We start from the raw sequence: 24,453 nt of genomic DNA on the forward strand, positions 1-24,453 counted from the left end.
TGAGCCACTGCTCCTCCAAATCAGCCAGCTGATGTGGTTGAAACATCTAGTCAGGTTGCCTCTTGAATGTTTCCGTTGGGTGGTGCTTTGGGCATGTCCAACCAGACATGTTGGAGAGATTAGACCGCTCGTGGTCTAGGAATGCATCCGTTTACCCCAGGAAAGCTAGACAAGGTGGCTTGGGATCAGCGTGCCTGGGCTTTGCAGCTGAGACTGCAGTCCCTGAAACTCAGACCCAGAGAGGCAGCAGAAAAAGATGATGAAAAATCCTTTTACTGAAATTGACAACAAATATATTATGTTAATTATGTTGTACTTGGCAATCTGATTATAATAAAGTTGATTTGACTTCGTGAAGGCTTCACGTCTCTGACTCACAATTATTATCACCCTCCGAATACATGTGGTTATCTGCTGAAACGTCCTGTCAACCAGCAATCTTGAAAAGCTGTCATTTCCGTGTGCTTGAACACTGAATACACTATCTCAGTGTCTTCACTGTCTTTGGGTTGATTTAGAAAATGGATAGATGATGTAGATACTAATAATAATAAGATAATTTGTCCTTCAACCCTGCAGCAGCCAGACTGATAAAAGGGTTTGCACTAAATTATATTTGTTTTCACTTTTGTATTAATCTTTAAAGTGGAGGAAACTTAAGTCTCAGTAAGACAATTTGGTTTAGCTTACAATTCAAAAATGTATCAAAAGAAACTGGCTCATGACAGTAGTTATATTTACAGCATCAACTACTCATCCACTAACCCTAACCCTTCACTCTTCTCCTTGGTATACACCTGAACTCCGTCAATTGAAAACCAATGGACGACAACTGGAATACCCAAAGGGTATTTGATCCATTTTGCACTCGTTAGATTCCAGAGGTTGTACCTATGTAATAAAATGCAGCAAACAGTCCTCTGTAATAAAAGCAATCCCACTAGCGTTGCTGGGTGTGGTGAATCACCACATGTACCTCAACTATATATAAATGTATTCAACTTTAATGGGGACAAATGCACAAACAAATTTACAAGGGCACTACAGCTTAGCTTTTAAGAGAAGCAATCTTTTCTAATTGATCTACTGAAATTATTCACAAAAAACCTTCCTCTTCCCGTCCCAACAAAAGCAATAGAAATCCATTCTAAGTTGATGAATCACATGTATCCATGCAATGCATTCTTGCAAAGAAGATTTGGCATTGAGGAGAGCAGATGTGTCTTTTGATGCTCAGGTTTTTTAAAAGAGTATTAAGATGCCTGATTCAGTTTTGCTTGTTTTTTTTTTGAGAAATCGGTGAAAGGAAATAAATGGTATTTTAATAGTTTATTGATTTTCAAACAATGAACATGAAAACTTGCTCATCTGAGATGAGAGATTAGCTGAATTTCCTATAGGCTCCCATTTGAAATGGACTTATTTTTCACATCCACAGTCCCCCACTGTTGGTTTCTACTCTCCTCTGTCATTGTGGTCGCTCAGGAAAATGGGATTCTAAGAACATACGTAAATGCATTTAGCGCGAGTTTCCTTTTGTTCCAATGAGACTGTGATTTCCCTTCATCATTGTAGCCAAAGAGTCCATCAGGTGATTAATTTTGACGTTGGGTCATAATGGATGAAGAGGGATGAAGGAAGACAGCGCGTCGTGTAACCCCCTCCTACTTTTACTTCCTCCTCTCATTCTTCAAAACCTGTCCAACTAAAATTGGATTTGAAGGAGCAACAGATATAATATTCAAAATTAATTTGTAACAGTGCCTTTCTGGGCATTAAGCATGAGGGATATTTTAATGATGAAATCATGACCATATTGCTGCATGCTGTGATTGGACAAAATTGCGTCCTGAATTAACAGTTTTTCTTTTCTAGGCCCCCCTTAAATATCAGTGAAAATGTAAATGTGGAAAGATAATAATATTGCAGCTTGCTCAAAAGATGAATTTGTTGCCCAGACTGTATATTAAATTGGGCTACAAGGTGCTGAGGGTCACTGTAATTTGGTTTTACTGTGCATCTGTGTTGCCTCTTGCATTTCTGCAATGTTTTCATTACATCTATTGCTGTTGGATTTTAAATGCCTAATGCTGTTAATTAATCATAACAAATATTATGCACATTCACACAGACCTTAAAAACAGCAGGAGATTATTTCTGCATGTTGCTTGGTATGTTAGTGATTGCATATTTAAATGAGTCTGCTTGCACATGTTTGGTCATTTTGCAACGCAAGTCAATGAAATATAAATAGAATATTATTTAAAATGGTTAAAACAAAGAAGAGAGTCTAAACTCCATTCAGGTCCCTGTTAATACAGACACTTGTATTATTGTACTGCAAATATAGAAACACTGAACTTGGGTTTCATGAAAGGTGATGTATAAATCGAAGTTATTATTACTATTACTTCCATGGCAATGGATGCTAGGCAATATTCTACTGACAAATACTCTACTCTATATACAGTATACTATACAGAAAAAAATATATAACCCTTGTGCTCTCTCACAGTTCTATGTACATTATTCAAATATGGGGTACTAATAGCCTGCAGGAGCGTTACCTAATTGGGCTAATGACTTAATAATTTAAGGGTTATGATTCAACTTGACTTTCCTTTCCTTTCCTTTCCTCAGCTGGAAGAACTGCAGATCCAAAACTATCATGTCAGGATGTCTGCTGCAAGCGAGAGTCAAATGTTGCCATATAACTGCTGGTTTTAGCACACAGACTTTGGGCTTATTTTGTGTTTCGTCATAGCTGGTTACATATCACACATCTCATGCTCAGCTAAAAGAACAACATATTAATGAATAATAATAATAATAATAATTATGTTATTTTCAGCTCTTTCCTGCCAATCAACACCACATTTCTGTTTAAAGTAATGCAGTTTTCAACGTTCTTGTACACTATTTTTTTTTATTTAAGTGGTGACCGTCAGGCTCCCCTTGTACACCTGGCATAAAAATGTGATTTCTGTAATCGAACCGTGCCTGACCACGTGTACAGGTGTAAATACATACAAGACGGATTGTTATCTGATCTGCCAAACCACTTCAAGAGGTGGTCGGAAATGCATTAAGACCATATTGAACTAGAAAAGCACTCGGAAAGCGCAGACCTCTGCCAAGGCAGCTCAGTGCCTACAAAATAGCGCTAAAAATAGTGCTTGCGTCTACGGATCACACCCAAAATGTACTCACTTGTTCCTGGTACCATTGCGGACATTTCCTGATAAATCGACAAAATCCGTCCATGACCTTTTGAGTTATGTTGCCAACAGTATACCTTGGCGGAGGTCTCCGATGAGTCTCCGCTCCACCCACAACAACTACGTGAGCAGAAATACTTTATCATGTCTGCTTACAGAACCACAATCACACCCCATAAGTCTTAATTTAACCAATTTTAATACTTCTATTCAAATTGGCACTTAATCCTGATCTCATTTTGCTGCTACGTGAAGCAACTTGCATTACAGAAAAGTGCTCCAAAAATAAAGGCTACTGTAGTTGTTTCTTTCTGTCGTCAGCCAGCCACACAATGGAAGGTGAATATTTCAGCAAGCATCAATGCTTTCACCGAGGATGAGCAATACATCTGCATGCTAAAGCCCTTGCGAGGTGTTTTGAAGGACTAATGAATAAAATAAAAAGAGTCAGTCAAGATGAAAAGCATTATCTCTTTGACATGTGGGACCACACACTGTCTGCCACGGAACCAAACGCCCCCCCCCAAAAAAAATCCACCGTGAACCTGGTGTAATGCATCATTGTCTCGACAACTTCAAGGACTGTCTCCTCATGTGTGATTTTTTTTTTCCACAGCGGCCTACACTCTTCCATAGACTGCAGGAGATGACCCAGAGATCCATCTCTCTGGCCTGATTGCCCTATCGCCATCCCTCAGCTGAAGCTGTCTTCCACCGGTGTTCAATACTCCATTTGTGAGGGGAGGAAGGGAATCAGAGTTATCTGGTGACCTTCGAATAACACATTGTTCATCCTGGACTCAAGTGAGCAGGTGTACATAACTGACACCGGACACACATATATAGAGTACCGGAGATACATATATATATATATATATATATGTTCACAGAACTGATGTTTGACCGTGAGAATCCCAGTTGGACAATAGTTTATGCAGCCAACAAACACGTTGAACTTAAATCACATTTTTCTCGCATTCCGATGCTTGCTTTTTTACTCCAGTGAGATGTCTTCACTACCTGGAACAAATGGTTCCAGGTAGAACCTCAGCCCCTTGTAGAAGAACCCTTTTGGAACCCTTATTTCTAAGAGTGTATATTGTAATGGAAAACCAACCAAAGCGTGTAGAGGCGAGGCAAGGTGAGCAGAGGCGTTACGATATAGTGGAAAAACGCCATATGCCTTGTGATTTTTAGACATTTTGTACCAAGCAGTTAAAAAATACAGCAGCTAGAGAGTATGTTTATGTATATTTGACAGTATACACACACCATGATAGCAGGAATATATGCACTCTCCCTGCCATCACTACATACTGATGCACACCAGAGCAGCAGTGATTCAACAGCTGCTTGACTACCAGAAGGCAACATAGCAGATGTTCTGGGAAACTACAAAATACTTTAGGGTCCTGCAGGCAAATGGAAGAGGAAGTCAGCCACAGCCAAAGAGTTGGGGAAGTAAAAAAAAAAAGTCAGCATTATCAGCTTTAATCGTGGCATCAAAGCAGCTGCTCTACAATTCATAACGCAAACTTAGACTATATAGTCACTATAACCTAGGCGTGCAGTGAAAGCACCCGAGAGTCTAAAGCTTTCGAATGCTGCCACAAGTGCAGCTCCTTGTCTCGGGTCCACATCTCCATCCACGCAGCCCCAACCACAATCCATCAGTGTGTTTCTCCACGTTCCATGACTGACAGCCACACTGCTGGCTGGTTAATCACCGAGTCTGACACGACCTGTCAGTCAGCACTGACTGTGAGAGGGGAGACGGGGGCGGTGGCGGCGTTGTGGGGTGGATATGGATCATTGCTGACTCTGGATACATTCCTCGATTCCACACAACAGCAGAATAATAATAGGGGCAGGTCATTTCAGCCAAGTTGTCAGAATCATACGCTCATCAGCTCAACCTTCTGAACAAGAATCACATGTGTAGAGATGTGCATATCGCACAACCACCTGGACTTGTGCTCTCTGATCTGGTAAGGGCCTCATTTAAAAGAATTACTCTAATTCTGTATTCTATGTGGCCCATAACACTCATTCTCAATTAAAAAGTGTGTAATGACAAATTATATTTGAGTAGCAATTTCTGTACTGTTTTGTAGAAACATGATAGGCCTATTAAACATCTGTGTCAATGAATGGTTATTAAAATGAATATGTGTCAATCAGTTACATGAGGGGTGCCCTTTCTTCACCTGCACACCAATAGTATTTTAACTGAACATTTGGCTGAAATTAAGGAATGGAGGACAGTGACAATCACTTCCTGGTTGTGGTTATAGGTTTGGGCACAAATCACACCTGAACACACGAAAAGCGACAGTATTTTTGCTTTTGGTTTGTCTTTAACTGTGGTCTGCTATGATCCTGTTAAAAACAAATTAAGATGAAAGAAACATTCACCAATAAGGCCTTTTATGAGATTAGATTAGGGGGAAAAAAACAAGTAAAATATATCATATTTGAGACTGCCACAGTTCAGGACATGGCTTCTCCTCGAGGCTGAGATCTCCTCCCTGTGCAGGCTGTATCTGTCTGGTAATTCTCTATTCAAAAAAAACGACTGAGCTGCCCTGCATGAATAACTTGTATGGCAATTAGTGCTTTTTCATTAATCAGTTATTTCTTAATTTTATCAGCGTGTGGCAATGCGTGTCAGCTTCTGTAGAGCATTACAGCCCTACAATTAACCTCCTCTAAAATATGAACATGAATTATGTATTAGGTGTCTAAGATTAAGAAATACACCAAGTCTGATTTGTCGTTTGACAGATGTACAAATGGAGAATGCAGGTATTTGTTTTGCTTGGCACCAGAAAGAGGTATTTTGTTGACTATGTAGAGCCTGGAAGTGTAGACCATAAAAGCACTCATGACAATAATGTGACGCTTCAAGGACCAATGTATATTAGCTGCCTTTTATACTTCCACGGACCCTAAGTGGCAAACCTGACTTCTTGTAAAGTGAAATCCAACCCTCATTTTCACTACTTCACAATGCACCAAATTCTAAGCGTTTGATGAATGAGAAATGCAAATCAAAAGGGAAGTTTGCAAGAAGAAGCTTGGGAATACGCCGAAGGTGGACATGGAGCATCTAAACCTTATGCCCTGTTGCGTCATCTATTAACCTCCTGCTGCTGAATGTGAATTGACTGCTGTGCATTAACTGTACTTCATAGCAGCACAATAGACACTACACTCACCACTAAGTGCAGACAATGTTTACTTTTCCTTTACTTTGATTGTCTCAATATCCTCACATTTAGATTCGGAGCAGATATGGAGATTATCCCTAGTTTAAACGTTCTCTTACTAAGGCTTAGTCATAAGTCCTAAAACAAGCCATGTGACAATTACTGTATATGACAAGTTTATGTGACTGTTCTCTTGAATTTGTGAAATAAAATAAGGATATATCTTTAGTATAATGGTAACAAGTGGCCTTTCAAACAGCTTCCCTGCACATTGACAGAAATTCTGCAGGTATCTTCAAGCCAGCAACAGGTTTTCCAAAACATATTCCCTTCATTGGTGAATTTGTGACTGGCGCTCTCATACTCTGCTCATTTAGATATAGATCAGATGGTTGTGAAGGTCATGGCTTGTAATCTATGTATGTCATGTAATTATTCCCAAAAAGTTCAATTGAACTTAAGTATTTTTGCCCATTGCTCATTTATTCTCCCCTTATTTGTTCCGTTATCGGTCTGCGGAAGTGTTTTAAGCATTTTGAATATTAAATATTTTTCTGGAAAGGCCAGTATATAGCTATAGATCAACCACTGCATACTGTGAATGGAATTCAAATACAGTATCCTTCCTATCCCGTTTTTTTTGTAGCATAAACACATTTTGGAACGAAGCTGTCAATTTGTATATTTTACTGTGGATTGTTGCACTATTAAACCTGAAGCAAACATGACCATTGAGAAGACAAAAAAAAACTTGAGAAGACTTGCAGTGTGAATACAGACCAAGCTTTCCAGCCATTTATGGATAAAAACCCTAACAAAAACGTAGCAAAATCAGTTGCTTTTAGTCCCTGAAAGAATGCCCTAACCCGCATCATCACATGTTTGGACAACAGGACATTCATGCTGAATGTGCTCATGTAACCTTGAAGTCAAAGCAGGCTTTAAATACGTGCATAGTTAAAAGGAAAAGTCTGAACTTTGGCCTTGACAATATCACTTTAGCCCATCAGAGCCATTAGAGCTTCTTTCCTTGAATAGACAAAACGCAGTGGCATTGTACATCCAGTCGCCTGGAACGTGGTGACACAAGCTTATCTTCCAGACAATTAGCAAATTGCCTCATACTGTGTGTCATTTCATTGAAGTATTGCACATATATGTCAAGTATTTGTGTAAAATGTTGTTTTTCAGGTTCATATGTCCTCTGCGTTTGGTGCAAATGATCAAATGAATATCATGAATATCCCTAAAGTATTAGTTAAAGGTGCAGTTAGTGGGAAATTTCATATCCTATCAGTAACAGTCTTGTTTTTTATCAGGGACATGTAATAAATATAAGGCCGCATAATAAGTTAATCATCTTTTTCTCCCCCTCTATTCCCAGAAAAGAGGAGGCTTCAGTGTCGACCAAATGTGTGCAAATATGTAGAGAGGGGATGAGTGAAAGCATGACATTTCTCTGTTTATCTAACGGTGCAGAATTCTACCTCAGCAATTCTACAGATTCACAGCTTAGGTGGAAAAAAAAGATAATCCAAGAAATGTCATAATAGAATAACTGACAGTGCTGTCAGTGGGCACCGCCTTTTTCCATTCTGAGTGTTGCAGTGGTTTAATCATAACTGATCATATTTAGTTGCCAATCAACGTGAGTCAGAATCGCTCAAATGACAGATAAACAAATGCATTTTGTCATCATTGGTCACTGTCTGCCAGAGATTAACGTTTGTCTTCTTCTTCTTTTCTGGCACTGTTATAACCCAGCACATGTTAACCCACCCCTATGCATGTGCTGTTTATGTGACGTGTAAATAATGAGATTTGTAATTTAAAAAAACCTAATATAGATCTATAATGGAACATAAAAAAAAGCAGAGCTTCTTCACGCGCAACATCTTTCAACACGACAAATTATAAAACCAATGGAAATGTTTGTGTTCAGAGTGAGCCACGACCCTCGCTGTTCCAATTTGATCTTAGCATGGTTAATGTGATTATATGACTATGGAGACCTTAATGTGAAGAGCACAAATCTTGCCGTGCTACGAAAGTGCAGCGGGGGAATTGTGGGTAATAAAATGATGCCTGAAACCTGAATGTGTTCTCCTTTCTGTTCGGAGTGAAGAGAAAATCACTCTGCTTTACGGCCGCTCTGATTTGATTATCTGGCTTTTATCCCGGGCCTTGCATCATGACGTAAAAATGAGCCGGAGTATTAAACATTGCATCCATAACACACTTTATGAATTGGGCTCTAAATGTGGTTCTATTAACGTTTGAAGGCTGGTCTGTTTCTGTCTCTCTTGGATCACTGGTTCAAATTTGTGTCAAGTTTTTCTTCTGGTGTAGGAACTTTTTTTAATAATAAGTTTATAAAACATAGTTTTCTAGAACATCACTGCAGCTTATGTTGTGGAAATTTTTCTGCTGCTGCTGCTGTTGAAGAATGAAATAGGGACTTCTGCCAGCTGATAGGGTTTAATTTTCTTTGCAAAGAAAGGGTCAATCTCCACAAGAGTGTCCCTTTCAGATCTCTTTGTCTGGGAGGGGGTCTGCCCCTCCAGGCCGTGCTTTCACATAACAAAGTCACATTACTTTGTCTACGGCAGGTATCAGGGGTCGACTCCCACATCCTGCAGATGTTGTAGTTAGGTGCAAGTTGAGTCTTGACATCCTAATTTTGAATGCACAACAGGACCTGATATCTTGTGTTAGGAAAGGGGTGTTGGGCAGCTGTAGCTCTGAGACAAAGAAACTGAATTTACCATGTGTGTGTTGACACCCGGCGGCGACATTGACAGACAGATTGTCAGATTTGCACCTGGATAAGTGACATTATGAATTGCAATCATAGCATTATTCACATTTCAAATCAATCATAGTCATGGCAACAGCCGGAATAAAAGGAATGCTGCCACATTTCCTTGAATAAAGTAACTTACTTACTAAGTTTACTAGCTTACTAACATGACGTATAAAGAGTGTTTGTCCTCTGCTCATCCGTCACGCACAGAAAAGGCGTGTGTATTACACTGTATTTTTACAAAGCTGAATTTTAGCACCACTGTTGGAGCAGCTGGAAATGGCACATATTCTTTTGTGTGTAGCTTGTATTATTGGTATTCCACATGTTCCACTGTTTTTGCTCTCCATCCCTGCCCTTGCACTCACTATACCAGAGATACAGGACCTCATGGTTACACAAGCAGGAGGTGCATCTCATTATTCATAGTCACACTGCTTCCCATTCTTAGATGTTGGAGCAAGATGCTTGTCATCTCACAGAAATGGAAAGCCTTGCAATACATGAATATATCTAATTTTAGAACACTTTGAAAAAGAATGAACAAACAAATTGTTTTTGATTTTTTTTTTTTTCTTTTTGGAAAAGGCTCACGCTGACCAGAGGTGAAAAAACAAAATAGAAAAAAATTATTCTGATGAATATTGAGCTACATCTACTTTATATACAGTATGTGTGGTTGCTCGACCCAGTTAGATGTTATTTCCACATATAGCCTAACTCTGGCACAGACACACACACAATCTTTTTTGACTGTCATCCAACAGTGGACAAAATTTAGACCCGGTCCAGATGTGGGACAAAACTGGGCCAAGGACGTGATCTGATTAGCACCTCAACAGCTCATTAATTGCAAATCGCAAATACAAATGTTACACAGAGTAACACAAATGAGTTATAGCTTTACGCATTTTCAAGTTTCTGGTTTTCCAAAATCATCATGAAATTAAGTTGCGATGGTTTGATGTTCAGGAAAACAGGTCCCAAATTCAAAATATTTGGGGAAACACTTGCATACGCACACACCACTTTGTTTTTATTATTAACCAGCATCAATTTTTAATGATGAAAACATTAACACCAGTCAGTTCAGACGGTAAATGACACTTTTCCTTTTTCAATTTTGCCCAGAAACACTGCTTCCAAATCGATGCAGTTAAATGTTTTTTAATCAAAAGGTTACATGAGCTCTCATTCGCTCATAAATTTCTAAAACCAGAATTGAGTTTTGAATTAAATCATAATTTCAAAAAAGTCTGAACCAAATGAAAATGACCTTGTATTCTCCTGACTTAATGTGTACAATTATGGGCAGAGTTAAGTAATACTAAGCTTTTGATCATAGCAGCAACTGAGACCCCAAAATATGCAAAATATTGCTGATGACGACAAGGGGATACACATCTTATAAGAATGGTTATAGGTTTCATTCTCCCTGATATTGCTGCATGCTGCTGTTGAGGACTACTTATCTTTCAAGGTCAAATAGTTGAACATAATGGGCTGAATCTATCTGACCACACGCAGAAGTAGCTTCTTACCGTCTCTACTGTGCACTGTCGCTGACATTTTTCTTTCCCTTCACTCCTCTGTTGTTGGTGCTTGACCCTAATGTGACTTACATGGACTCTGTCTGTAAAAATAAAAGTAACAGCCCGTCCAGGACAGGCTTCAATCACCACACACTTTGTCGGTCATTTTGCCACTGAAATAACGTCATCATCACCCTATCATGTCCTCTTGTTGATGTAGTTCCTCTGTCTCCTGGGCCTCTGCCATATTTCATCCCCTCTGAGCTTCCAAGTGTGTGATGAAGTCCCTCAGTGCACAGTGAAGCTCTCGCTCGCTCTCTGACCTACATACATACAGACAAAGGTCATATGACAGTAGAAGAACATCCTCTCGCTGTTGTTCCTCTCATTGGTGGAAACTAAATAATGACTAAGATGACGATGTAACTCATAATGACTGTCGAGGAGACTTCAAACTTTGGATATGACATATGTGATGTACAGGTCTAATCAGCATATGAACACGTCTTCACGGTGTTTTACGTTCAACCTTGGGAGCAACAAAAGAGAAGAATGTGCTTTCTGCCAAGTTGTCCCTTGGTGAAAAGACAAACAAGCTGCTGGGACTGACCGTTGACTGCATTTATCAGAATAGGGGAAGATACGAGAAGCTGAATGTCAGCTGCTGCAGAATGAGCTGTCAAGACAGGTTAGGCAATAATTGATCAAATGCTACTTTGATTATGAGCCATTTGTTGTTCACAATTTGATAAAACTCAGTGGTCTCATTGTCAATGGTGGGCCATTATTTAGACATGACACATACAGATTAGATGATCTTGCGTCTTGAGGCTGGTGAAATCAGTACAATTTGTGAGACAAGAGCCCTTGAGAAGCTCAGACAGTAATTGAGGAACAGTTTTAATCGAGAAACAAATTCCATGAGTGTTCTTCTACTCGTATGTTCTTGTACGTATTCTTTTACTTTTTGCCGACAACATCCCCTTCAAAAACATGATTAAAGGATTCCAATTTCTTTGCAGACTGAGTAGGGAATGGGTGTTCATCAAATTAAAACAAGTGTGGCAGCATTTAAATCCCGCAAGTTACACAGTTCTTACACTAATACGATTTTTTTTCTCAAGGGCTGTCTTTCCCCAATTAGGAAGCTGCGATGTTAACAAGCAATAAAACAAGAAATATGAGGATTAAACCTGCACTGCAGTGTCTCCTAGATGCATTTCGATGTTGACATAGTTTGGCACACCATGTTTGAACAATGAGTGCAGGCCTGATGGCTCGTGATGAACTGTGGCGAACACTGTGAGAAAGAGGCAACAAATCAAAAGTCTTTATGGGAGGTGAAATTAAAATGGCTTTAAGAGATGCAAAAAGCAATATCATCACATTACAAAGTAAACCAGATTATGCACCAGTGTTTTCCTCAGTCAGTCTTTTTATTATAGGATTTCATACATTTCTGTCTGGTTATTTCTCACGTGGAATTAGTCAAAGTCTGCTCCGTACCTTACATATTTATGGTGATTATCCTGAAGGTGTAATTTGTCAGTACGCAGTAGTATTAATGTTTTAATAATACAAGCCGTGTATAGGTTACATCACTGTAAGCTCCCCTCTCTAACAGCACTACCATTACACTATGGAATCAGGCATATTATTGAATGATGTATATGATAGTGCAAATGTCAAGGAAAAAAAAAACCAGAACACAGAAAATCACAGGGAGTGGGAGTAATTAATAATTTTTCACGATTTCTTTTACCTCCCATACATTTTTGCATGTGATGTTTTTAAATCTCTCTATCTGTAGAAAAGTGTCAGTGAAAATTAAACATAATATTACACGAAAATGAAGTTAGGGAGTCCATAAATTACACAGTTGAAGGCTGACGGTGTGACAGTCATTTTGCGCGGAACATCTTTTTCTTTTGCGTCAGTGGGCAGCGCTGGATCTGTAGAGGAAACATGGTTATAAGTGAGAAATGCACGTGTGTGATACTACAAAAAGTTGTTTTCACACTAATGTAGATGCATATGATGCAGAGTAGAGTAGATATGCAGTTCAGTACCGTGTGCAGTCGCTGTAACCTTGTGATGAAGTGTCTTTGAGCTGCTTCTTTTCCTCAAGGCGTGGATGATCTGACCAGAGGTCTGTCTGTCCCTCAGTAGATCTGCAAACACATGGTGTGACACAAACACACAGTTTGTGTAGCTAAAAGTGTTCGTTAAACACACAAAATGGTGTATTAAACAAAACGATGAAGCAGAAACGGCGCGGTGTCCAAAAAAAAAAACTTACTGTCAAGTACAGTTCCCAGATTGTGTGTGTTCTGTTGAAGGCTACTGTGCCACTGATTGAGCACCACACAGCTGACACCAGCCAAACTCAACAGCAGAGCAGTCGCCTGAGATTTCCCCAGGGGAAACTGTCTCGCACTGGAAAGGGAGGAGCAATACAGAGATTTTTGGAGCCAAGTCTCTATAAATGACTCCCCGCATAACTACTACAAGACAGGAGATGAGTGAAAAGAGAGTGTTTGAAGTTTTAAAGTAGTTTTGTTACCTTTCCTGTGTCCCATGGATTGACGGGCGGAGAAGACTGGTGTTGTTCTGCTCAAAAAGCAGAGCCATTCGACACTCTGGAGAGAAAAACAATGAAACAAATAATCAAACAGTCGCAAAAAAATACAGTATAACAAACTTGACTTGGCCTCTGATGTCGTCATTTACAGTGAAATGCACAATTTATCACAATATTCTACATTATTTCTAAAGACAAAGGCACAAAGATGAAGTATCACACTTTTGAGATACAATATGATTGCAGATGGTGCAGCTTGGTCTATGTGACACCTTTTTTTTTTTTTCTAAGAAAACAGAAAAATCTGCCATCCGGTGCGCTGTGAAGTAACAGCTGGAATTCACACTGTGGTGTCAGTCACACTATAGTTAGCAGCAATAACACCAGGCTAGTTGGTGACACATGTGTCTGCCCCGGGGCGACGTACATGGTCAGTGTGACACTGTCAGTCACACTGGAAAGTTTACTCTTGCTCAGACTACCTTTTTGTTTGTGGGTGAGGCGAGAAGACAGGAGTCGTAAATATGTGGCTATGGTTGCTTTGAGAGATGTTTTAAGGTGTAAAAAAAAAAAAAGTGAAAGCCGATTATTATTTACTTAAGGAAGGAAAGAAAGATGGGTTTTTATTGTCGCCAGACTGTAAATAAATCAGTTCTTTTAGGACCTCTCTGAAGAAAAAAAAACAATTATTATTTTTATTTTACCGAAGAGCATCAGCAGAAAAAGACTCATAAATCAACTGAAACAATACTAACTTTAGGTTGAAATGATTCAGCAGAAATCACTCGGACTTACGTAACCCAAAAAGTTTAAAATGTACAGACTGTGTGTTTTTTATGAGATGTCTGTCAATTCCACCTACTGCTTCAATGTGATATGACCATCATTAATCATTAATCCTCCATGAGTTATTCTAAGTTCACTGATTTTTACAGGCCCATTAGTGAAGATGTGAAAGTATTAAGGCAAGGACCTGATTATAAGACTTCATTGACTTATTCTCTGTGACACAGATCTTTCTAAATATACTCAGGAAATTAAAGACGTGTTCAATGAGATTAAATCTATCCGCTCCATTAAGTGCTTACATAATCCACAGCTTTGTTCCCAGGTCATTCATTATAGTATTTTGCCATCGATTAATGCACAGTTTTATATACTTTTGAAAACAGCGTGTGACATAATTAAAGTGTAAAGAGGCAACTCAGCCTAGTGTGGTAGAACTATTGCTGCCACTGTCACAGATGAGATTGAAAATAGCCTTTTCCACAGTTGTGGCAATAACGTTTTTTTCTTAATGAAGGTTAAAACAAATATTATTATTATGAGTATTATATATCTAATGTTTCTTTACATGCACAGACAGTGGTCTGAACACGTTTTAATCAAGAGCAGGTTAATGATGGAGACATTATATCTGTTGTCATGATTGGCATTACTCTTTGATTGGCTATCTTTTGTGTAACAATATGAAAATACTGTTAATATCTATAGCTGTGGTGTACAATAGTTCATATTAAAAAAAAAAATTCAGATGCTACTCTGACCCATACAAGTGAAAATGCATTGCATACCAGAGAGATTGAGTGCTGCCAGTTTGGCAGGTGGGACGTTTGCAAGGAAGTGCTCCCTCCCCAGGTAAATAAAGGCACTGCATTTGCAAAGCAGCTGCTCCAGCTCAGACAGACTTGACATAATATAAGAGAGTGATGGAAAAGACATGAGGTAAACTGAAACATAACAAACACAGTATGTTGTCTTGGTTATACTTTTAGGTTCTAACCTGGGCATTTGTTTGCTGTCCATGAATCCCTCCCACAGATGGTGGAAATGTTTACTGTGCGCTTCCAAAATCTCCGACATCCTTCTGGTCAGAGTCGTCCATTCTTGTTCACATGCGGACGACAACATGGGAGCTTTGAATCTCACACAAGGCCGGAGAGTTTTAGAAATAAAAGTACATGGAGGGTGCTATAAAAGGCACTTATTAAAAGCCATTTATTGTCGTTTAATATAAAGAGAACACTGATCACTGCATAACTGGGCCATTTAGGTCTCTAAAGGATCCGCTCATAACACTTCAATGCCACCTAAATCGACAATAAAATAAAAGCATCACTTCGTTTATAGCTATCCCTTTATACAACAGTTGCAGTCAGGCTGTATTTAAGTGTATAATGTTATTCTCTGTATTGTTACGTTTACTCACCATAGTTGCCGTCACTGTAGGGGTCAACAATATCTTTAGAGGCATGTTAAGAATAAATAAGTCAAAAAGAGTCCCTCTGTATTCTGCAATAAGACGAATCAAACAGCAACAACAATGAACAAACACATACATGTGATTAGACTTCATTTTTAAAATAAGATACATTTTAAGTTCCGTGTGTCAACAGGGAAGGTGTTTGAAGGTGATGCAGGGATCTGGGGAAAAAACAGAGTAAACAAATCACAGTTACAAAGTGTATGCAGGAGAAGTTTAAATGAAAACATAAAGGAAATAATAAATAAATGTGCAAAATACTCTTAGACAGTATAGACATTTTCATCTACAAATAGCAGTAGGATTCTATTACTGTGGTGGAACCACAGAGGAAAGGATTGGTGGAAAAACAGAAAGCGATGCATGACAGAGGATAACTGCTCCGAAAGCTAGAAATAGGATCTTTGTGAAAACACATTATGTAATTGATTGAAAAATCAAACATAAAAGAGAAGCCGGGAGAAATTTAAATAAGCGCCATTGCTGATAGCAGGTAAAAGTAATATTGCGGGGTGTATCTGGGAGCCTCAGATTAATTTCGAGAACTTACCACTTTGATGCTTTGGCTTTGATCTCCCCTCCCCTTGCTTCCCTTTCCACCTCTGGTCTCCTTTTTGTTGTCACTTTCAACTGCCACAAACATGAGGCAGAGTTAATATGTATGTATTCTCTGTGGGGGAGATTATTACACAGCATGTTGGGGAAGGAATGAAATGTAATGTGACTATTTAGAGCAGTGATTCCCGACGTTGGACCCGACCACCCGATGAGCTGTGGAAGTACTGCAGGGGACTGTGAGTGGTCACTAAATATGAATAAAATAAAATTAAAAAAAGGGCCAATGACATTTTGGTAAATGGGTGATTAAAATAATTAGAATTTTGTTAATTATTTAAGGTTCTCTGAGGATAAATCAAAATTCCCTGAACTTATTAACATATTAAAATATGTTTGATGTCAGTTCAGTACTATTTGAGTTTCTTGATATAATACTCAACAAAAATATAAACGCACAATCTTGAAATGGTGAACAAAAATAGAATGTCATGACATTTGCTCAGATTCTTGATGCATTTGTTTATGGAATGATTTGTTTTGCTCAAATCCAGTAGTCCAGTGTCACTTGGCCACTCCTATTGACTACAATCTCAGATTGAGTATTTCAACTGACGAGAGTCATGGAGCATGGCAGAGTGGTGGTCAATATGCGTGACCAGTACACAGACACTCACTTATGGTATGGTCAATAAAAGGGCACACCAAAATGTAGACTTTTGTCACTTGTCAATATGCCACAGATGTCACAAATCATGAGGGAGCGTGCCATTGTCATGCTGAGTGCTGGGTTGAGCGTTACAGCTGTGGCAACACAACTGAATGACGCCGTATTCACCAGACATGTCACCTATCAAACACCTTAGGGTCTTAAAGTGGCTCTGCAGGAGGAATGGGACAACATCCCCCAGGCCATGATCGACAACCTGGTGATGTCCATGCGTCGCCGGTGTACCGCTCTGTGTGAGGGTAATGGTGGACACACACGTTATTGAAGTTTGTGAACTTGGATCATTGACCCCCATTGTGTTCTTCCTAACATTACTCGAGGACTTTTGTTTTGAAATTGATCCGAATGCTTGCAAATTAAAGCCACTTAATTGATAAAGTTGTACTGTTATTTTTGGATAGTTACTCTGTTTTGTCACATACAGCTACTAAATTATATCACTTTCCTTCTAATAAATGTCTTAACAGGGCAGCAAATTTGACACATTTTCAAAACAAAAGACATTTGCAACCTGTAGGTTGTCTTTTTATAGTACTTTGCATACCTCTTGCAAGGCACCACACATAACAACTAATAGCCCTTTCAAAACTGATTTCACTGCACTCAGTCTTCTTGACACAACGCCAAACTGTAACTGTAAATCCTAATAATGATGTTCCGGGAGAAGATGACTTCATTGACACCCATATCTCTGATGCAGGTACTGAACGGTGTCGTATGAAACGCATCTTACTCATCTGTAATTTTCTGTCTGTAGAAGGTGTGACGCATACATGCACACAGTAGCACAACAGTGACCTTTGAGCATCCACACAAGTTATGCAAATGATTCAACCTTTAATATGGAAGACGTCTGCATCAACAGCTCTTGTGCTCTTCATTAATGTGCATACCGGTAATTCATTTTCACGAGGTATTTTACAGTTTTACTAAAAACCCGGATAAAGATATTACTTCAAAAAACTCACAGCTCATTTTTAACTACAATTTGCGACAACACATTTAAAAGGTCTTTATCATTCGTATCCTGCTGAAGGAGAACACGGTCGGTCGGTCAGAGCTGGGCGAACAATTTAAATATATGATGTTTCATGACGTCTTCCATGTGTTTTAGACGGACAACTCGGTTATATAAGCATAAAGGTTGATTTGCTCGGTCAACAGTTACCCTCGGCGCCCACATATATTATGCAATGAAATCCACAGCCCTGATTCTAAATGGTTCTAGCAGGCACAGCAATACGGCCACACTTAATGGACATCCACTTTAGCAAAGCAGGTTGTGCTGTTCACGGATGTCCACATGAACTTCTGCATACCACCAGGATGTGAAATGACCTTTCTCTGCTAAACCAATTCCATCTCTATGGATGGCTGCCTGTAGTCTAAAGACACAAGTATAAGGCATTATTTACCATAATATGATGAGGAATTACGTGAGGGGAAACATCCAGTCATGCACAAAACGTCAATAGTTGATGTATGAGTTATTCTGCATTGTTCCAGCACATTTACGTCACATCTTGCTCTATCTTTGCATATCTATGTCTGTGTGACGATATCATTTACAGTAGGTACTCAATTTGTCATTCACAGTATAAAAATGACATCAAAAGAATAAAAGGCTGCCAAAAAAAAGGATTTCTTACTATTAATCTAAACTATTAGTCTAGGTGCATCATTATATTTAACTACTTAAAAAAAAAATAACTGACTGGAACTAAAACATCATACATCTTAATCAAACCATGCTTGGGCAATAAAAATGCTTGGTTTGATTATGGCAGTAAAAACAGAGTGAAAACATGCTGATTTGGAATAATTTTGTACGGCTTTAGACTTGCATATATGACATAATATGACTGCAAGCCAGTTCAGTCATTTGCACTTCCATATTCTAACAGCCTTCCAGTAATAACTGTGCTATTTAAAGCACATAACATTTACTGTATATATTTCAGTGTAATGAAAATGCAAGCACATCTGCAGGCATTTTGTTTGTGAGCACCTTGTGCGGACGCTGTCAAACAAAATGCATGTTTAACAGGCTCACAAATGCCACATTTGCAACTTCATAGTGACATATTGTGCTTGTTAGTGGTCGTAGTATAGTGCAGTGGTAGCATATACATGCTTACTGCTTTAGTGCTGGTCAAGTATCTTTGGTTTTCAGTGATGCCGCTGTGTATGTATAAATGAACCACATGCTGCATTAAACAGCAGCACTCAGTAATGATATGAATTATATATAATTATATCTTGAAATCAGGCTATATGTGTGTCTTTATACCTTTCTCCGGTTCGTTTCTGTTCAGTCGACTGTGAAGAAGCTGGAGGGAAAAGTCTCGTGACACGGAGCTCAGACCTTCCTCCTGCAGGATGGACAGGGATTCCAGTGGCAAGTCCAGCAACTTCCTGTCTGCCAGCAACACCAAATGCTCACCTGGGTCTGCGAGTAATTTAACTGTGCGCACACACACATAACAAAAAAAGTTATTTAAAATTTGAAATAAACATTTTTTTTAGTATGCTGTACATTCTTGTGTACAGCAACAACATTGGCATGAGAGAGTTTGAGCGGTGGAATGCTTGAACAGACACCTGCTAAAGGGCTGCCAGATAGAAATCAGGGCAAATATTGGAATAGTGGTTCCCCTAATACAGTGTAAGGATAACCACGATGCCCATAGGGTGACACAGACACACACGAGCAAACAACCACCATACCCTCCTACCCCTTACCTTTTTCATCTTTATCTTTGCATTTTGTCATTTCAAGACACTGTTCTGATGCAGCCCGGGGCCTGGGAGAGATAAGGACAGGTGAGGATCACAAGATGGAATCAAGATTGTGACAGTGTGAAATAAATACAGCAGACAGAAGGAGACCTGACAGGCCACATTTAAGACAACTAGTCTGACTTGAGCACGCTTGAATATATTCTCACAGTGGACATTTGTACCTGCCACAGTGGTAAACAAGTCTCACTGTTGACATTTATAATGGCTCTGCCCTATTTCGGTCTATGGAAAAGCATACAAAAATCATGATCCTGACGCTGTAGCACCCCTGTGTGTGCCTATATTCTGCTAAAAAGAGAATATTTGCACTGAGGAAAAAATATAGTAAACACACAGTACACAGTACATAGAGAATATGCTGAACCATATAAGTAAAATCACACAGATGTCCCTTCCTCATGCTAAGAAAAACAATAATAAACTTGTTGAACCTCAGAGGGCAAATTGGGTACAAGTATTCACCTGAAGCAAGAGAAATCAAACTGTGTGAGCAGAGGATGCAAATAGTCTTCCATATCTTGTACGATTTTGCAGAAGTGTGCTGCCAACTTCTCATCTGATGCAGTTTTCTGTACAGGGAGACAGAAGGGAAAAAAAGACATTCAGTAAAGTAATATGTTATCCACTAATGTGATGTATTACTTGGATAAAAATGTTATACAATGCTTAGAGCTGCAGTGGAGTGAGCATATCTGTGAGACTGACAGTGGATTTTGTATGAGACGAAGCACACGCGTGTCTCAACATGTCAAACAGTAACACGAGGCACAACCTGATGTTTCTCAGAAGCCTCCAGACCAACCTCAGCACCGTGCCCACAGACTTCCTTGGAGAGGGCATGTCTGGTCTCCTGACCAAAAGCCTGAATCTGCTCCCTCAGAGCCAACAGAGCCTGCGGGCAGACTGAAACCTTGGCCAATTTTGAGCACATCAGGTTACCTGCAACAATGGAACTGACACACGATCAGACATGCATACATATATACGGAAACACACAAACCGAGTAAATTGGTCCCTGTGAGCACCTTATCGCCATCCTTCTCATGCTCGTCTTTTTTTCGCCCTATTCTTTGACTTTGTCCTAATTATTAGGCATCAAGTATAGATATTCTCAACTATTTCTACAACTGCTTATGTGAGACTATTCCCAGGAAAGGCCATGTGAATTGAACACTGAGCTAAAAACCTGTGATGACTTATGACAGCTGGTGTTCCCTGCTCAGCCAGACACAGACTTGCAAATTCCTTCTCTCCCGATCTTCATTAAATCTGAATATTTTATCTGCCTTGTGGATAAATGTTACATGGCAATATTCCACGTTTTTTGGCTTAACTTACAATGGCGCACAATGCAGCACCATATGTGTGATAAACAAGACCGTATTCACATGTATATAAGATAAACAGTATGCCTTGATATGGTGATCTGTTTCTTTCACCCCTTTACATTTTTGAGTCTGAGATTTCTTCCTGTTAATAGGGACTGTTAACTGCAGTATCTGTTGGATTTCTTACATTTGTATTGCTTTACCAGGTAAAACACCTTCATTTGATTACATTTCATTAGGCTTGATTTGACTGTTACTGTAAGCACTTCTGTTGAGAAAAGTGATATATAAATACAGTTTTTTACTATCATCATAACATATTAGATGCAGGAAAATGCACAGTTTGCCTGTACATATATGGAGTAAATGCTACATTTGAAATGGACACTCTTGTATAATAGTAAGAACAAACAAACCTGTAAGCTGTGTAGTTTTTCCTTTTTGATTTTCTGGGACTTTGCTCATCTCATAGAAGGCCCCATAAAGTTCTGACCTGAAAATGAAACACACCAAAACAAGGACTTAAATACTTACTACATGTATACTCTCAGCAATACTTCACAATAGATGCCTTCAATCTACCTCAAGAAACACGCATGTAAACTCATTTTAATTTCCAGCCCTCTACTGGCCGGTTTGAGACACATCAAGCTACGTGACTGTAGCCTAAACCTAGTGTAACTTATGCATGTACCGTGACACCTTCATAGACAGCAATAATAGGTAAGTAGAGAATAGTAAATACCCATCTTCAGAGTGCTGAAGCAGCAGGATTTTTAGGCTGGGTGGTAGTTCTGCAAGGATGTTTAGGTGGTTGGGATTAATATTCCGCTGCCTGAAACCCTGCAAACCAGAAAGTAATTTAAATGTTAACATTTTAGAAAGCATAAAAACTTTACAAAGCAATTAGAAAACAAAATATAACAGCATGTTCACTAACAAAGTGTCAGAAGAGAAAAAGAGAAGTCAGTAAATATCACATTGTTTTCAATCCCCACTTTTATCCCCCAAAAAAAGTGTGTGGTTCCATAGTGCCACACACTAGTACATGCTTTAAAAAAAAAACTTCTGAGTACATGTACAGTGTGTTTGCAGTTCCACTACACTGAGTTTAGTGGAATCAGAACAAAGGTCATAACAGTGCCAATATCATGTCGGCCATCAAGGGAATTCACCAAGGTGGGTGTGACAGTGTTCATAAATCATGAGTCTGGGTGTTTGTGACCTGGTACCTTGGAGAGGCTGTTAAGGGAGTCCTCCACTCCCTTAAGCATGCTGCTGGGCCTCTCTTCCCGAGAGAGGAGCAGTTTCCCATGGAGACTGAGCAGAGCTGAGAGCTGCGACACACTCGTGTCGGCACAGGCAGAACTTAGGACGTCGGCTATCGATGACATGGCGCAGCATGTCTGGAATCAAAAAAAAGTAAGACGGTACAGGAAGTAACAATCTGTGGATGAATAGCAACGTGCATGTAGCCCCCTGCATTGTCCTATGTATGCTGTGAGGTAGAGGCAACTTCCTATACTGAAAATACTTTATACATAATGTATACTGTATATGATTGTTACCTGAAAGAGGGCAAGATATTGACCTGCCAATGCAGGCTCAGACTGGCCATGGCAGTCCAACATGTTGATACAGGCATCAGCCAGGATGAAGGATGGCAGGTTATGTTGGAGACACAGGTTGGCGGCTTCGACGAGGGCTTTAGAAGCCTGTGCCAGCAGCTGCTGGGCTTTAAGCCGCCTTTGCTACATAATTAAGAGACCAATCACCAATACATTCACACAAAAACATACAGGCAACATTACTGTACATTATTAAAGTGAGTTTATTCTGTTTGGAATTGATGCTGCTGGGGGTTTGATATTTGAATCAGACAACTGGAATGACTGACTGCTGATTTTGTTTATGCCAAACAAAATTCTTGAATTTAATTAACTCTGTATATCCCTATATTTACCGTAGAATGGGTGAGGCTTAATACAAATGAAGTATTGTACTTGTAAGAACTTCAGAAAAACACTTGTATAACTTAGACAGCCGAAGCCTCATATGACCTTCCATTAAAGTAACTTATAATGAGGACTGTCAGTTCTCATGCCCATCTTTTCCGCTGGGATTAATAATCTCCACAGCTTTACAGTACCTGTAAAAACTAAACTTTGTCCTTGTTCTGCCACTGCTTCAAAAACATCTTCAACTGGAGTGTTGCTATTATTTATAGCTCAAAACCTCCTGTGTTTCACTTATTGAAACTGAAAGGACATTTAACCTTGAACTGGTGTGTTTTGTTTAACCCCAAGCAGGTGCTTATGCCAGACTCTTCAGAACTTTGCCGATAGCATTTGAGACCTTTCTAGCATCAGTGAGAGGCTCAGGTGTTCATTACAGCATTTCAGAAGAGTTGCATAATCTGTAAAATGTATAGTTTATGCTTTATGTAATATATGAATACATAAAACGTTCCCATGTGTGCAATTTAAATGTTCCATTTATCTATTGATTCACTCAAACAAAAGTACATTAAATGAATCGTGATGTGAATTGAGTGACATCTAGACATTGTGTTATCACATTAAATCTCAGTGCAGACAGTCATAATCAAAACTCAGTGTTGCATCATTACTAATTCCACCTGATAATATTCCACATAATACAATGCTACTATTTAATTTTGCACCAAATTTGATGTCGACTTAATATCTCTCTATGCAGGACAAACACACACACACAGATCCACCTCTGGAGGATTTGAGAGGTGGAGTGAACCACAGGATAAAGACTTCAGATTAAATGTAAATAAGGAGTAAAGGCTTCATTTGTAAGGAGGTATGTACCTTCAGTGCAGCACTTGCAGGGGTCATCCTCAGCTGTTTTCCGCTCGATTGTCCATCTTTTTCATTCTCTGAATTCTCATCCTCAACAAAGATGGGTTTAGACCAGGCCTCCTTCTGCGCAAAGTTATTTCAAGGTCACAGGATAATGATCATGATTAGTAAAAAGAATCCCCTCATGATCACAAACCATGAAGACTTAGGCTCTTAAATTATGTAAGCAGAAATTCATCTCTCTAATCACTATAATCCTCTCACCCTGTGTAGCCTTTGGTGTGCATGTCTGTATCTGTGTCAGTATCTCTTTTCTTTTGATAACATTCCTTAACGTCTGGTTTACATCAGTTATACATACGTTATAAGTTATACACACAGTCTTTACTGTACTTACATGCTTGTGTTTATCCCACAGAGCACACACATACACGGGATCCTCCTGCACAGCCTGCAGTCTCAGGTACTTCCCCATCAGACTCAGACAGCGAGCTCTGGTCTCCATGTTGTCAAAAGAGTGAGAGCTTACAGCAGACAGCTGGACAAGAGCCACCTGCCCCAAAGTAATGCCCACGCGCTGCCATTCCTGGAAAACACAGTG

The 24,453-nt window shown here is 39.3% G+C and overlaps 1 protein-coding gene across 1 annotated transcript in view; it reads right to left on the bottom strand.

Annotated features, from left to right (window-relative positions):
• Positions 1-24,453, bottom strand: part of cfap46 (cilia and flagella associated protein 46) — a gene marked incomplete at both ends in the record, with an annotated part of 69,017 nt that overhangs the window by 13,417 nt on the left and 31,147 nt on the right. Inside the window, 19 exons of the mRNA XM_083897351.1 lie at positions 12,638-12,714; positions 12,832-12,933; positions 13,062-13,198; positions 13,326-13,401; positions 14,918-15,030; positions 15,127-15,229; positions 15,553-15,585; positions 15,716-15,767; positions 16,157-16,236; positions 19,182-19,355; positions 19,634-19,695; positions 20,156-20,262; positions 20,496-20,632; positions 21,438-21,514; positions 21,767-21,864; positions 22,254-22,427; positions 22,590-22,772; positions 23,862-23,975; positions 24,250-24,438. Of these exons, the coding sequence (XP_083753477.1) occupies positions 12,638-12,714; positions 12,832-12,933; positions 13,062-13,198; positions 13,326-13,401; positions 14,918-15,030; positions 15,127-15,229; positions 15,553-15,585; positions 15,716-15,767; positions 16,157-16,236; positions 19,182-19,355; positions 19,634-19,695; positions 20,156-20,262; positions 20,496-20,632; positions 21,438-21,514; positions 21,767-21,864; positions 22,254-22,427; positions 22,590-22,772; positions 23,862-23,975; positions 24,250-24,438 (2,088 nt within the window). The remainder of the gene's footprint in view (positions 1-12,637; positions 12,715-12,831; positions 12,934-13,061; positions 13,199-13,325; positions 13,402-14,917; positions 15,031-15,126; positions 15,230-15,552; positions 15,586-15,715; positions 15,768-16,156; positions 16,237-19,181; positions 19,356-19,633; positions 19,696-20,155; positions 20,263-20,495; positions 20,633-21,437; positions 21,515-21,766; positions 21,865-22,253; positions 22,428-22,589; positions 22,773-23,861; positions 23,976-24,249; positions 24,439-24,453) is intronic.

The sequence above is a fragment of the Microchirus variegatus genome (genome assembly GCF_963457635.1).
Source record: "Microchirus variegatus genome assembly, chromosome: 11".
Classification (NCBI taxonomy): domain Eukaryota; kingdom Metazoa; phylum Chordata; class Actinopteri; order Pleuronectiformes; family Soleidae; genus Microchirus; species Microchirus variegatus.